Below are 12,962 nucleotides of genomic sequence, written 5' to 3'. Positions count from 1 at the left end.
TTTAATGCAACAACATCATTGTTTGCTTCTTGTTGCAGTTGTGCTTGTTACCACCCTACAAAATTCCTCAAATGAAGATTACCGTAATATCCCGAGTCCTCGCCCACCCCCCTAACGCCTGAAATTCATTAAAAAAGTAGGGTGGGCCATGTCTCGGTGGGTGAGCACAAACACTTGAAAAAAAGAGGAAAAAACCGCCTATTTTTCTCTGCGTATCTAGCGCTGATGCACAAGAGATACATCAAACTCAAAACTCGTTTTAGTTTCATTGTTTTATAGAAAAAAAAAGTGCTCACGAAAGAATATTTTACTATAGCGAAGTCCGTTGCTTGCATACGCGCTAGAAACACCGCCGATCTGCATATAGCGCGAACGTATGTTCCGTGAAAGAATGTCACCACTATGTTCTCCTAGTTAGTAAAAAAAGAAAGAAAAGTCTACAAGAAAATAGAAAAACCGACCAGGCGCAACGAGCGAGCGAGCGAGCGAGCGGACCAAAGATGCGACCAAGAGCAACGCTGGGAAAGCGGGAAAGCCGGCGGTCGTGTTGGCAAATACTTTGGCGTCGGGTGCCTTGTCAATCGCAAGCTCTTGCACAACTTTCTTGTTTGGTGCGTACATACGTGCGTCCTTGCACGGCGGGCTATCAATGCACCGTAGGGACGCTCTGCAAACGTCTGTGTGGGGCGTTCCAGCAACGCTTTATTTACGCGTTGGCTTTGCCTAAAATATTGCACAACCGCGGTCGCGACGGGCGGGAGGAAGGAGCGGGTTCGCGGAGATCTTACTTCGGCGGAGACAGACTTTGACCTAAAACTCTGCGGTTACATTAACAAACTCTTATTTTGTTATCTCCATCGTTTTCTTTTCGCACGGATACACGACCACTTTAGGGTCGCTCACAGAGGAAATGCGTAAAAAAAAAGAAGTCTTTCCCTCCTTCGTTTTACTTTGTCACGGACGTCCTCCAACTGTAAGGTCCGTGGCCGCGTTATTCGGGTAGGAGGAGTGTTCGTGGATCGCAGAGTCCGCGCTGGGGTATTTGAAGGGGTGGGCGATGACTCGGTGCTTTTCGGAAATCGATATTGGCCCGAAAAATGGGGTGAGCGATGGCTCGGAGATGGATGATGACTCGGGATATTACGGTAGTAGCATTGATAAATCAATAAATAAATAAATAAATAAAAGACTAAAACCACTGCAGACTAAAATTACTTCACTAAACTTAGAAAAAAAATTCATGGTCTTCAATACCTAGGAGGAAGACTCCACTTTAAAAAGCGAGTGTTTCTTGCAAATTTCGCTAAATAATGCTTGCTATGATGAGTTTAACACAAAAGTTTAGCGTAGGAAACCATGCGGAGATGTCTAACCTAGACTCACGTGGTTTCTCTTGAAGTAAACTCATTGCAAGGTTTTCAGCTCTTCTTCTGAAAAACTGTAACAGGAATATAATATACACCAGTTAATCACAGTCGCCGTTATGAGTATGTCCATAGAAATGATTAATCATCACTCTATAAACCAGAACTTCCATTGAAAAAAAAAGCAATAACACTTTCCCAACAGAAGGCGTACAAATCAGTGCATGAAGTACCCAGTTGCCACAGTTACTATGTCGCAACCATTTATAACGAAGTCAGTTATAACAAAACAGTGGCTATAGTGAAGCGATCAAAATTTCCCATTCCCATTTGCACTTTTTCAATGTACTTGTGTCTGTTTTTAGCGAAGAAAATTGAATGGCTCCCGTGGATATAGGGAAGATAAACTTTGCGATAATTTTTAAAATATTTGAATTCGGAAAGTTGACCAGATGGCAGACCGCCGCGCTTTGCTGCCCCGGCCGAGCAGCCGCTCAGAACGGGCAGCAAACGTGCTGCCAAGGCTGCCAGCGGCAGCCTCTGCATTGTCGTCTGCTCCCCACTTTTATATGGGAAGTGGCTTTTCCACATCGCACGCGAGGAGGCCGTCGCGGTATGCCAACAGGGACGTTCGAAGTGCTAGCGACAACGTATCAACGGAGACGACAGAGAGAGCCTACATTTAAGAGAGGAAAAACTGGGTTGCGTGCATGTTTATACACCGTAGAACTTGGTTTGTTGGGTTGCGTGCATGTTTATACACCATAGAACTTGGTTTGCCTCTACGGGCAACAAGTCTCCCAGCTGTAGATGAGAAACTTAGCCAGTGCAGTACAACTGCTAGCCTGGGGTCTTTAACGTGCATCAAGCAGTAGCGATACACGACTGCATGCCGGTAAGATGCTCATCCAGACTGAAAGAGGCAGGGATTGAACCCAGGATCCCTGGGTTCTGCAACAGGAGCCGCTCCAACGATGGTGAGCATTTGTAACTTAATTGCGAATGCCTCCTGGCCAGGTTGGCACAAGGTCGCCTGCATTTGGTTGTCTCATGGCAAGTGTGGCTAGAAAACCGGGCGGAGAGGCGGACACGTTTGCAGGCGGTGAATGCTTTTGACTCCTCACAGGCTGCAGCCTATTTTGCAAAGGCGGCCCACAAACCAAATGACCCCGATCAAGCAGTTGCCCCCTCTTTTAAATCTAGGTTCTCTATACCGACGAAACACGAAGTTGAGCGCGAGCTTGGTGCCATCAGCGACGTGCACACTTGTTTGTTTGCTTCGTGTTCCGTGCAGGCGTCGCTAGTCGGCGTAGTCGCTCTCTGCGCAAAAGTCTAGCTTCGTTCAAGCATCAATCAAGTCACTTATCACCACCCAACGATGGCGAGTCCCGGCACGGCTTGCACCTTGACAGGGAAGACGAAGGCAATCTCCTCGAAACAAAAGCGTACCGTCTACCGTGGATCTACTCCGCGGCAGCAGTCGCAGCTGTCGACACAGTACGTACTTAGCTCGCAGGATCTTCTTTCCATCGGAGCTTCTCGCAATTGGTGAGAAGCGGCTCTGATCTAGCAAAGAGCGCGTGCAGGGAAGCCTCGATTGCTTTCTGCAAGCGCGACGAACGTGTTCCGTGACAAACCGTGTTGTCTTTTTTTTCGCGTGATACTCTAATGGAGTTTAGACATAATGAAGAAGTGGATGTAGGAAAGTGATTTCAGATTCCCGTTGACTTTGTTATAACCGGTTTAGACAGTATTAATATTCAGGAGGTGGCTTGCTTACCAGAAAAAAATGCTTCAACAAAACATTACTTGCTTTATAGTCAAAGCTGGAGCAAGAGACTAGGTACACATCTGCTGCATAAATTGTTGATGAAAAACTTCAAGAAGCCTAGCTTTCAATAGCCAAGCAGCCTCACTTGTCAGTCCAATTCATGATGGTAGAGAAGACGACGCACCTTGTATGTGACGTAGAGCCAGTAGATACACAGGACAAAGCCCTTTTTCCAGATATCTCGGAGCGGCACCAGTCCCTCTTCATAGTCCCGCTGAAAGGGCACCTTCAGTTCTCTCGGCTACAGAAAGGCAAGGTACAGTTACACTGGCAATTAGTGTGCTCACTAATAGCTAGTACTACTGTCTTCAGCTACACAACGAAAATTAGCAAATTTGATAGTTGTCAAATAACAAAACAAATTGGGGGTTTTTAATACCAGATTTTCTGCTTAAATACCCTCACTCAAATTCTTAACATATCAAAAAGAGCATCAAAGCATAAATGCTTATTTTAAAAAAATCAGATGAAAACAATTAAGATCAAAAATCAAGAGTTAGTACTCCCTGACCACTGCAAGCTCTGGACAAGACAGCCATCACTCAGTTCAAAAATTGCAACTTCAAAGCCAAATCTTGAGCATAAGCTTTCTAGAGTTGCCCATAACACGAATTAGATGGTGAATCAAGGAAAGTCAAGGTTTCATACAAACATACTAGTGTCCAATGTCAGGTGCAGTTGCACAAAAAAAATGACCGCATCTCCACGTGGTGAACGATGTTGATTGGGGCGAAGCTCTGGTGGTGCTGATGATACTGATTTTATTGTTCATAGGTAGTGCTGATGGTGCTGATTTTTTTTTTATTGCTCATAGGTAGTGCTGAGTTCCGGGATGCGTTCCGACTTCATTATTACTGCTTTACGGTCGGTGAAATGCAGAGCCAGTGGTTCTTCTGGCGGATCAGTTTGGATCCGCTAGAAGCTGTGGGAACGCGCCTCCACCGCTTAAGTCAACGGTCCATGTCAGAAAGAGAATGTGTGGTATGGAACGTGGTTATATACGCATTTGAGCATTTGACCGCAGCGCCCTCTCGTCTATTAACGTTGAGCCAATGCATGTAAAGTTTAACGCGATTATATACGCATTTGACTGCAGTGCCCTCTCCTGTATACAGTCAAACCCGTTTATAACAAACAGCAGGAAACGCTACAATCAGTTCGATATAGCAAGTAGTTCCATATAGCCAAACCCATTTTCAGCGAACTTCCATGGTGCGTTTGTTTTAAGGCGAGAGCTTCTCCTTCCCTCATCTCTTCGCTTCCACCTTGTAACAAAACGCTAAAAAGTATTTTTTTTTACATGCATACAGCGTTTGTTCTTTCAGCTTATCTCATTTTTTGAAGCACCTCTTTTCGCAAACAACCACTTTGGGAAAAAAAAATTTTCTGTGCCTGCATGCGGTGTTTTTTTAGCTTTCTCCCCTCTGAATCGCCTGTCTTTGTCAACTTTGTTTGCGGCTCGAGCTTTTGGAATTTTCTTTCTTGCCTAGTCTTTTTAGGGGAAGGGACACTCCAGAAGACGATTGTTTGCACGTTTTTGGAAGCCTTCCCGGGGAGAAAAAGTTTGATATAGCCAATATTTTGTTCGCTATAAAAAGTACTTTTTACATGCACTTTTATTTAAATTTTCTGTGAGTTCGATATCGGCAATAATTCGCTGTACGTGGGTTCGTTCTAAACGGGTTTCACTGTAGACGTTCAGCGGCTACATGCAACGTTTCATCCATGACAGAAACCCCAGCTCTTGAGTTACTACCACATGTCGGAGCCCCCTACTCATCCCGCAGTCGTAGCCGGACAGACGGACGGACGGACGGACGGACAAGGCTAGACCCTGGTGAGCTTCACCCCTAAAAAAAAAAAAAAGACTAGGCCACATGAATGCATGTAGTATGATGCTGTTAGCATGAACATGCCATCAGCAATCTCACATTTTCCTCACAGGGAATTCGTGAACGCCCATTTGTGCCCACTAAGTCAGTGCAAAAGGACAAGCACATTCAACCACAGTAAAGACCTTTCCACCGTCCGTCGCATGGGTGCTGCCATCTTGGAATTGTGCCTCGGCAAGAGCATTGCTTTGGCGTTTTTCGTCGCATTTCACCGCGGTTTTATGCCTTGCTGTGTAAACTGTCCGATGCCTATCTCTACTACCTAATTCCATGCCGTCGTAAGGTGCACAACTTCCGCATCCGATCTTATTACACATTTTGACTACTGACATTGTCGGCGTACCGGATACATGTGTGGAGGCTAGAGGAGGCACAGGAATCGGCCTTGGCACGGGCACACATTGAGTATGTATAGACCGACACACTGTTTACTAACAAGGCCGGGTATGCCCACACCAGGTGTGGGCACTGCACGTGCGCAGAAACCAAATTCGCGGGAGCGGGAAGTGAAGTGTCTGCGCATGCGCTGTGCCATTGACAGCGCCACCGCAGCTGCGTGACCTCAGGGCCGCGTGTTGGTCTATAGATGACTCTAATGGGGAGTTTTCTTAGTGGATTTGGAGAGATTTTAGAAGGTTTTTTTGTTAGCGACTTTTTGGATGTGAAAGCATGCGCTCGCATGTATACCCCACTAAAGGCGCGAGCATGGAGCATTTTTTGGATCGCTCAGGGATGAAACTCACGAAATGTATTTGGGAGCAGCCACGGGAGCAGCTGAAACCGCTGTTTTGGAGCAGGTTGGGAGCAGCTAAAGCATGAAGCAATTTCAATTGTGCTTAGCAGCACAGATGAACATGAGTGGTTACAAACCTAGGTAGATGGGATAACAGTGTAACAGATACGAAAACTTAAAACTTTGTGAGCCTTAATGAGAACCAAAAAGCAAGTACCATATGTTTCTGAAGATGGTGTCCTTGATATTTTCTGAGTGGCTTTCAGCTGCTCAAAATGAAAACCAGCACTGCTTATCGCACAACCCACGTGCTCGACATAGTAATTATATGTGCAAACCACGTTACGTGCATAAGCAACGGATGTGGAGTTGCATGGAGGAACAGGGCAACAAATTTCGAGTTTATCCTATTGCGCAACTCAATATTGAAGCAGCAGACTACGATTAACGGAGTTATCGTATTCAAAGCGATTAGCAGGAGCAAGGTTAAAGTACGCCGGGCAGATCTACAGCTCGCGTGAGAGCTGCTGGCCGGCAAGGTTTCGGATCAGACCGCATTTCAGTTCTATCAAATCACAATTTATCTTGCGGCAATACGGTTCCAACTTCTAATGATGAAGTGCTAAAAGGAATCTTTTGCTCATTTGTTTTCAACTGGCTGACTTCCGGAACCCGGGCTGCGGAGCCTCAGGCAATCTGACGCTTAGCTACTCGACCTCACCTCGGCCGACTTGCTTAACCGCTGATGGTTGAAGAATAACAATCCAGTCGCAGGTGGAGTAGCGCTTGGAATCCGATCCCCGAGTTTTTTCGCGCGCTTCCGACTCGGGATACACAGGGAGAATAAACAGAACAAAGGATTGCAAGGTTGACCAAGCTAAACACACTCATAGTTGCCAATCGAGTCGATCAAAACCGAAAACAAGACAAAATATAATTTTTTTTTGGCGCATGTTGTGCGATTTGGTGCATAATGGCACAAGGTACTGGCTGTGGCACAGCTTCCGCAAAATGGCGCAGGATGGCGCAGACAAATGCGTCTGGCACAAAATGGCGTGAATGGCGCAGCCGTTCCACCCCTGATCGCTACAAATCTACCGAGGGAATTCCGCAAACAACGGCACGAGGGTTGAGAGGCAAGTTACTTATAACGCTGCAAATTTTTTCAGTGATAGTGGTGGAACATTTGCAATAAGAAGCGCATCTTATTACGCAATAGAATCTTAAAAAAAACAAATGCAAAAGAAAAAACGGGAAAAAGATGCCATAACATGAATTTTCAACAAACAATAAAAATTCCTAGAGCTATATTTACAGTGCAAAACAAATTTGTAGTTGGCGGTCGAGAGAGCAGCCACTGGTCACGTTGTAGACATGTGTGATGCTGCGCCACTGCCACCGCCACCGCAAGTTACGCTGGAGCTGTTCAGTGCCACCGCTGAGGTCCCCAGTACCTCCATACCGCCACCACACACTGAGCGCAGCGCGCCGCTGCCGTAAATTTTTGTCCGGCGCGCAAGTCTATTACTGGGGCTTGCACTCTTTCAGGTGCTTGCTTTCGACTCAAGAAGTTACTTATTAATCTTTGTTTCGTTATTTCGCTTGAAACGAAGATTAATAAGTCACTTTTAGAGACCATAGGAAGCTCCCGAAAGAGCGCAAGCACCAAGTGACCATAATGGTCAGTCCCGTGACCATAGAGGCCACTTTCCGTGGGCTCCCACGGGCGCAAACTACAAATTTTTTTCGCGCCTTAAATATAGCTTTAACAAATTTTTTTTTAGTTCTAAATTTGTTTTTTGATTTTCTTTTCTTAACCCTTTCATGGTGACTGACGTACCTGTACGTCAGCGCGGGAGCATCCCGCGTGGTTGCTGACGCACCGGTACATCCGCGACTGCTTATTAAAAAATTCGCGCCTCTGCTTGAACGGGTGCGTTCGTGGGGACGTGCTGCTATCTGGTGGGTTTGTAGGGAACTATGACTGTATAACTCCGGTCGTTTTTGTTTTGGCACGGTTTTTTAAATTGCGAAACTGAACGCTCTGTGCAAGTGATACTTTTGAGATGGCCGCCCGTGCCGGCTGCTCGGGGGTAGCGTAGTGGAGATTGGAGCGATGGCTCTTCGGGTGCAGACTTTGAACTTTTCTCAAACTCTGAGTCGGATGACAGCTGACATCCCATGAACAACTGGAAACCAGCTCGGTTTGGAGTCCGGAGTCTGACACACAGCTGCACTGTCTGCTAGACCGTCTCAGAAGCGGGCGCGTCGAAGTTCTAGTCTTTTTTGTTTCGTTCAGCCACCAGCGAGTGTGCCGCAGATGTTTTGAAGCGTGTGTACTATTTATTTTAAGTCTTACATTTTTTTATGCGACAATAAACTAGTGTATACTCTTTGCTATCGCATCAAGTAAAAAAAACCGACCGAGGGGGCGCGTCTTTGGACAAAAAATGCGACCATGAAAGGGCTAATAGGCTGTTAAAAAAAATTACTATTTTCCTTTGCATATGTCCTTTGATGCACAAAAAATAGTCAACGTAAGGAGCCACTATGTGTGTTTCTCAAAAGCATTGTGCTCCGCCTTCATAACGAATCAAAAAGTGTTGCTTTTGATTATTTGAGAAAATTATTTTTGCAGTATAAACATTTGCTTGATTGGTTTATATCTGAATTTAAAGAAACTTTACATTGTCCTCAGCCCCAAGTCTGCAGTCATTCACGCGCTTTAATTATTTTCTGAAGATATCTAGTTTAAATAATTTATTTAAACACGATAAAGTGAAAATAGTGTCTCAAACAGCTTGACAGTGCCTGAAGTATGCCATATATAGGCTTCCGTGTTTTTGGACAAATTCAAAAAGTTGAGAAAACTCTCGCCGGCAAAATGTTTGTCACTTTGGATTCATCTAATAAACTCTAAATTTCAATGTTCCAATAAAATTCTTCAATTAAGTTTGGTCAGCACACAGAAACGGTCCTGAGAAAATGCCACCCCAATTTCCTTTCAAATCTCGGATCGTTGACAAAAAGGCGTCTTGCCGTTCATCTCATAAAGGTTTTTTCCGGACAATGCGTAATCATACTTCTGGGTCGAGACAAAAGCCAGTTTCAGACTCCAGTTTCAACCAGACTATTTGTGATTCTTCGAAAAAGGAAAGGTTGTGTGTTTGTAATAGTGAAGGCTATGGCCCATAGAGATATGAAAGAAGGGGGAAAAGGGTGGAGGGGGCGTGGCAGTTGAAGCATTTAATATCACACCTTTTACCACACCCCCCTGCACAGACGCGGGTAAGGTGATGGAATTTAGGATGAGAAGAAAATGAGTTTCCCAGAGACTACTCCATGAGTTTAAGTGATTTGAAGGTGTCGACATCTTTCGAAGCGATACCTGTCTGCAAGTTTTGAAATGGGACAGAGTGGAATTGAAAATGGCAAGGGCACCATTCTAAATCCAGATGAATAAATATAATTTGATGCTAGCACATTCTTTTGAATCTAGCAGACGTTTGGGATATTATTTATTTTTATTTTTGAAAAATAAAAAACGCTGAAAACTTTATCTTCAAATATAAAAAAATAAAAAATCTAAAAAGAATAAAACTTTAAAATTTCTGAATTTTTGGCAAAAAAATAAACTTCGAAAAATACTTTTCGACTTTGAGGGAAAATGAACTCCAAAATCATGGAACCTTAGCACTATCTGAGGCTGTGAAGGAAGTGTCTGCATAGAAATAACCCAAGTGCGGAGTTGTCGATGTTAGATTTACTTTCGGCGGCAAGCGAACGCGGCTGAAAGTAAAAAGCGTCTGTTCAAACAAATAAAGATCAGTCTACACAGATTCATGAAGTGGCACCTGGCATTTGACCTTGCCTAAACTTACCGAAGGTCACTTCTAGTAAACCTTTTCATTTTCACAAATTTTATGAACAGATGCCAGACTTCACTTGAAAGGTCTGTGACTTATCTCATGTCCTAAATATGTCATAAGGAAATGGCAGAATAATAAGTAGTTTACTTCCAAAGGTCAACCTTTTAAAATTCTGTTATAATACTTTAGCAGAACCGATAGTTGAAAACATTTCCTACTCAGCCTAAGATGAACCATCGCAACATCTCTAAAATCTTTAATTTCTCAAATTAAAAAAAAAAAAAAAAAAAAAGTGGAGACATTATTGTTCTTTTTTTTACATTCTATGTGTCATTGCAGAGGGGTTTTCTAGTCGGTGACGTTGACAAAAGTTTGCTTTCTCATAAACTGAACATGAGCACTAAACTTGCCCGAGTTCATCTGTTTTCCGCAACTTAGCACACTGTCAAGCAGGTTAAAAGCGGCTTACGCTTTTGCATGCATCCATGCATTAGACTTTTTATTAGGTTATTTCTAAGGAAAATATCGCCAGTGGCCTGAGCACAGCCGTAGGCAATGGTATTCCTCCTCTTGCATCAGCTCAGTCATTTTGCCGCCAAACATAATCATACGAAGCTGTTTTTAAAAACGTCCCCAATTTAGGCTCGAAATCACTTCATAGTTTTTGAAGTGGTCACAATGTGAGAGACACATTTGCATCAAAAAATCAAGCAAGGACTACATAACATACCAACACAACCGTGAACGCACCGAAACCGAAACCAGTCAAGTTGAAGCCACCTTATGGCAGGTAACTAGTGAGATGGAAAGGTCTACAGAGGTATTTATGACAGCCTTTCAGTTCGGAAACAAGAGAAAAAAACTGGCTATTGCTTGTTTGTCCTAACTGTACCACATCCTGTACCTTTGAGATCATTCACGTCATGTAACTACCATAATATCCCAAGTTATCGCCTATCCCCCTGCCACCCGATATTCCTAAAAAAAAGGTGGGGTGGGCCATGCCTTGGTGGGTGAGCACAAAATGTTGAAAATAAAATGCCCATTTTTCTGCGCGTATCTAGCGTGGCTGCACAAGAGACACATTAAACTCAAAACTCGAATTAGTTTCATTGTTTCATGCAAAAAATGCTCATGAAGGAAAGTTTTACTATCGCTAAGTCCGCTGCTTGCATGCACGCTACAAACACCGCCGACTGGCATATAGTGCAAACGTTTGTTCCGTGAAAACACGTTTCTAACACCCGTATGTTCTCCTCGTTAGCAAAAAAAAAAAAAAAAAATGTCCACAAGAAAGTAGAGAAATTAACCAGGTGCAACGAGCGAGCGGGCGGACGAAAGAGGCGACGAAGAGTGATCCTGGGGGAGCAGGAAAGCCGGTGGTCGCGTTGGCAAATACTTCGGCATTGGGCCAAGTCGGGTGGGTGCCTTGTCAATCGCAAGCTCTTGCGCAACTTCGGCGGAAAAAGACTTTGACCCCGCGGTTACATTCCAGGATATGGGGCGTTCGCTGACCTCGCGAACCCTGAATGGGCTACTGCTTGTGTTACCTTTCTGACCTTTTTTTTTTTTTTTTTTTTTGACGAATATTTTTTTTAGCAAGACAAAGTTTTAGTCTGTTATCTCCATCATTTTCTTTTTGCACGGATGCACTACGACTTCGAGGTCGCTCGCGGAGGAAATGCGTTAACAAAGAGAAGTGTCATTTTCTTTCTTCGTTTTACTTTGTCACGAATGTCCTCCAAATGTAAGGTCCGCGGCCACGTCATTCTGGTCAGACGAATGTTCGCAGATCGCAGATTATTTCTATTGGTGAGCGATGATTCTGTGTTTCAGGGGCGAAGCTCCTTAGGGTCTAGGCTTGTCCGTCCGTCCGTCCAGGGTCCGTGCTCACATAAAAATAAAAAATGTTTGCGCAGTCAAAAGGATTCGAACCTGTGTGGGGAGACCCCAATGGATTTCTAGTCCATCGCCTTAACTACTCGGCCACGACTGTGGGACGAGCAGGGGGCTCTGAAATGTGGTAGTAACTCAAGAGCTGGGGTTTCTGTCATGGATGAAACGTTGCATGTAGCCGCTCAACGTCTATACAGGAGAGGGCGCTGCGGTCAAATGCGTATATAATCGCATTCAACTTGGCATGCATTGGCTCAACGTTTATAGACGAGAGGGTGCTGCGGTTAAATGCTCAAATGCGTATATAACCCCGTTCCATACCACACATTCTCTTTCTGACATGGACCGTTGACTTAAGCGGTGGAGATGCGTTCCCACGGCTTCTAGCGGATCCAGGCTGATCTGCTAGAAGAACCACTGGCTCTGCATTTCACCGACCATAAAGCAGTAATAATGACGTCGAAACGCAACTTGGAACTCAGCACTACCAATGAGCAATAAAAAAAATCACCACCATCAGCACTACCTATGAACAATAAAATCAGTATCATCAGCACCACCAGAGCTTCGCCCCAATCAACATCACTCACCACGTGGAGGTGCGGTCATTTTTTCTTGGAAATCGATATTGGCCCAAAAAGTGGGGTGGAAAATGACACAGGATATTACGTAGGCAAAAAAAGATGACACGTACACAAATACATGAGCACTGAAAAAGTGTACGAAAGATCCTCGAGACGGGCGACAGTTTGTTGCATCATCACCAGGTTGTATAAACAGGCGAGGCAAGCAAACACTTCCTAACCTCTCCTCCTTGCCACAATGGGTGACATTAAGTGACGATAGCACCACCTCACTGCTTCAATTCCGAGCCGTTATGAAGCATCGGCCAAGCTCGAATCAGCCGTTTCCAGCCCTGCCAAGCCAAGACAGTTGGGCATTCCACATGTAGCTCAACATCAAGAGCCGACGCTTCACTAACCTCGTGTGCGGGAGCTTGTTGAGTGGCGAACTGGAGAAACTGGTCCAACTCGGCCACGAGCTTTGGCAGGCTGCGCAAGTGCCGCACCAAGTCCTTGGCCTGATGCTTGATGCGCCGGGCCTGCTCAGTCTATGAAGTGGTGGAAACAATGACGCCGTAAGAAGGAGTGCCTGTTACGCACCTTTTACAGAGGGGAATTGAGTCCCATAGTAAATTCATACTATTGATTCCAGAATATCAGCTCAAGAGCTGCCTACAGCACTCAGGAGAGTACCATGCTTTTCAGACTGCACATCTACAAAACCTGAAACTTTAAGTGGTACGGACGATACAAGGATTTGTTTTTTCAAGCTCGTTCGGTCTGACGAGTCATGAGAGCTTTTGTTAATGATAGA

The 12,962-nt window shown here is 44.7% G+C and overlaps 1 protein-coding gene across 8 annotated transcripts in view; it reads right to left on the bottom strand.

The window, feature by feature from the left end:
* Positions 1-12,962, bottom strand: part of LOC8024854 — a 70,963-nt gene that overhangs the window by 40,020 nt on the left and 17,981 nt on the right. For all 8 annotated transcript variants that reach the window (XM_029970724.3, XM_040211504.2, XM_029970725.3 and 5 more), the window contains exons 8-10: positions 12,568-12,696; positions 3,320-3,436; positions 1,384-1,438 (exon numbers count right to left, since the gene is read on the bottom strand). In XM_029970724.3, coding sequence (XP_029826584.2) covers positions 1,384-1,438; positions 3,320-3,436; positions 12,568-12,696 — 301 coding nt within the window. The remainder of the gene's footprint in view (positions 1-1,383; positions 1,439-3,319; positions 3,437-12,567; positions 12,697-12,962) is intronic.

The sequence above is a fragment of the Ixodes scapularis genome, unplaced genomic scaffold, assembly GCF_016920785.2.
Source record: "Ixodes scapularis isolate PalLabHiFi unplaced genomic scaffold, ASM1692078v2 PGA_scaffold2__306_contigs__length_199485367, whole genome shotgun sequence".
In the NCBI taxonomy this organism is placed as follows: domain Eukaryota; kingdom Metazoa; phylum Arthropoda; class Arachnida; order Ixodida; family Ixodidae; genus Ixodes; species Ixodes scapularis.
The sequence above is the reverse complement of the archived record's forward strand: the minus strand, read 5'-3'. Positions and strand labels throughout refer to the sequence as shown.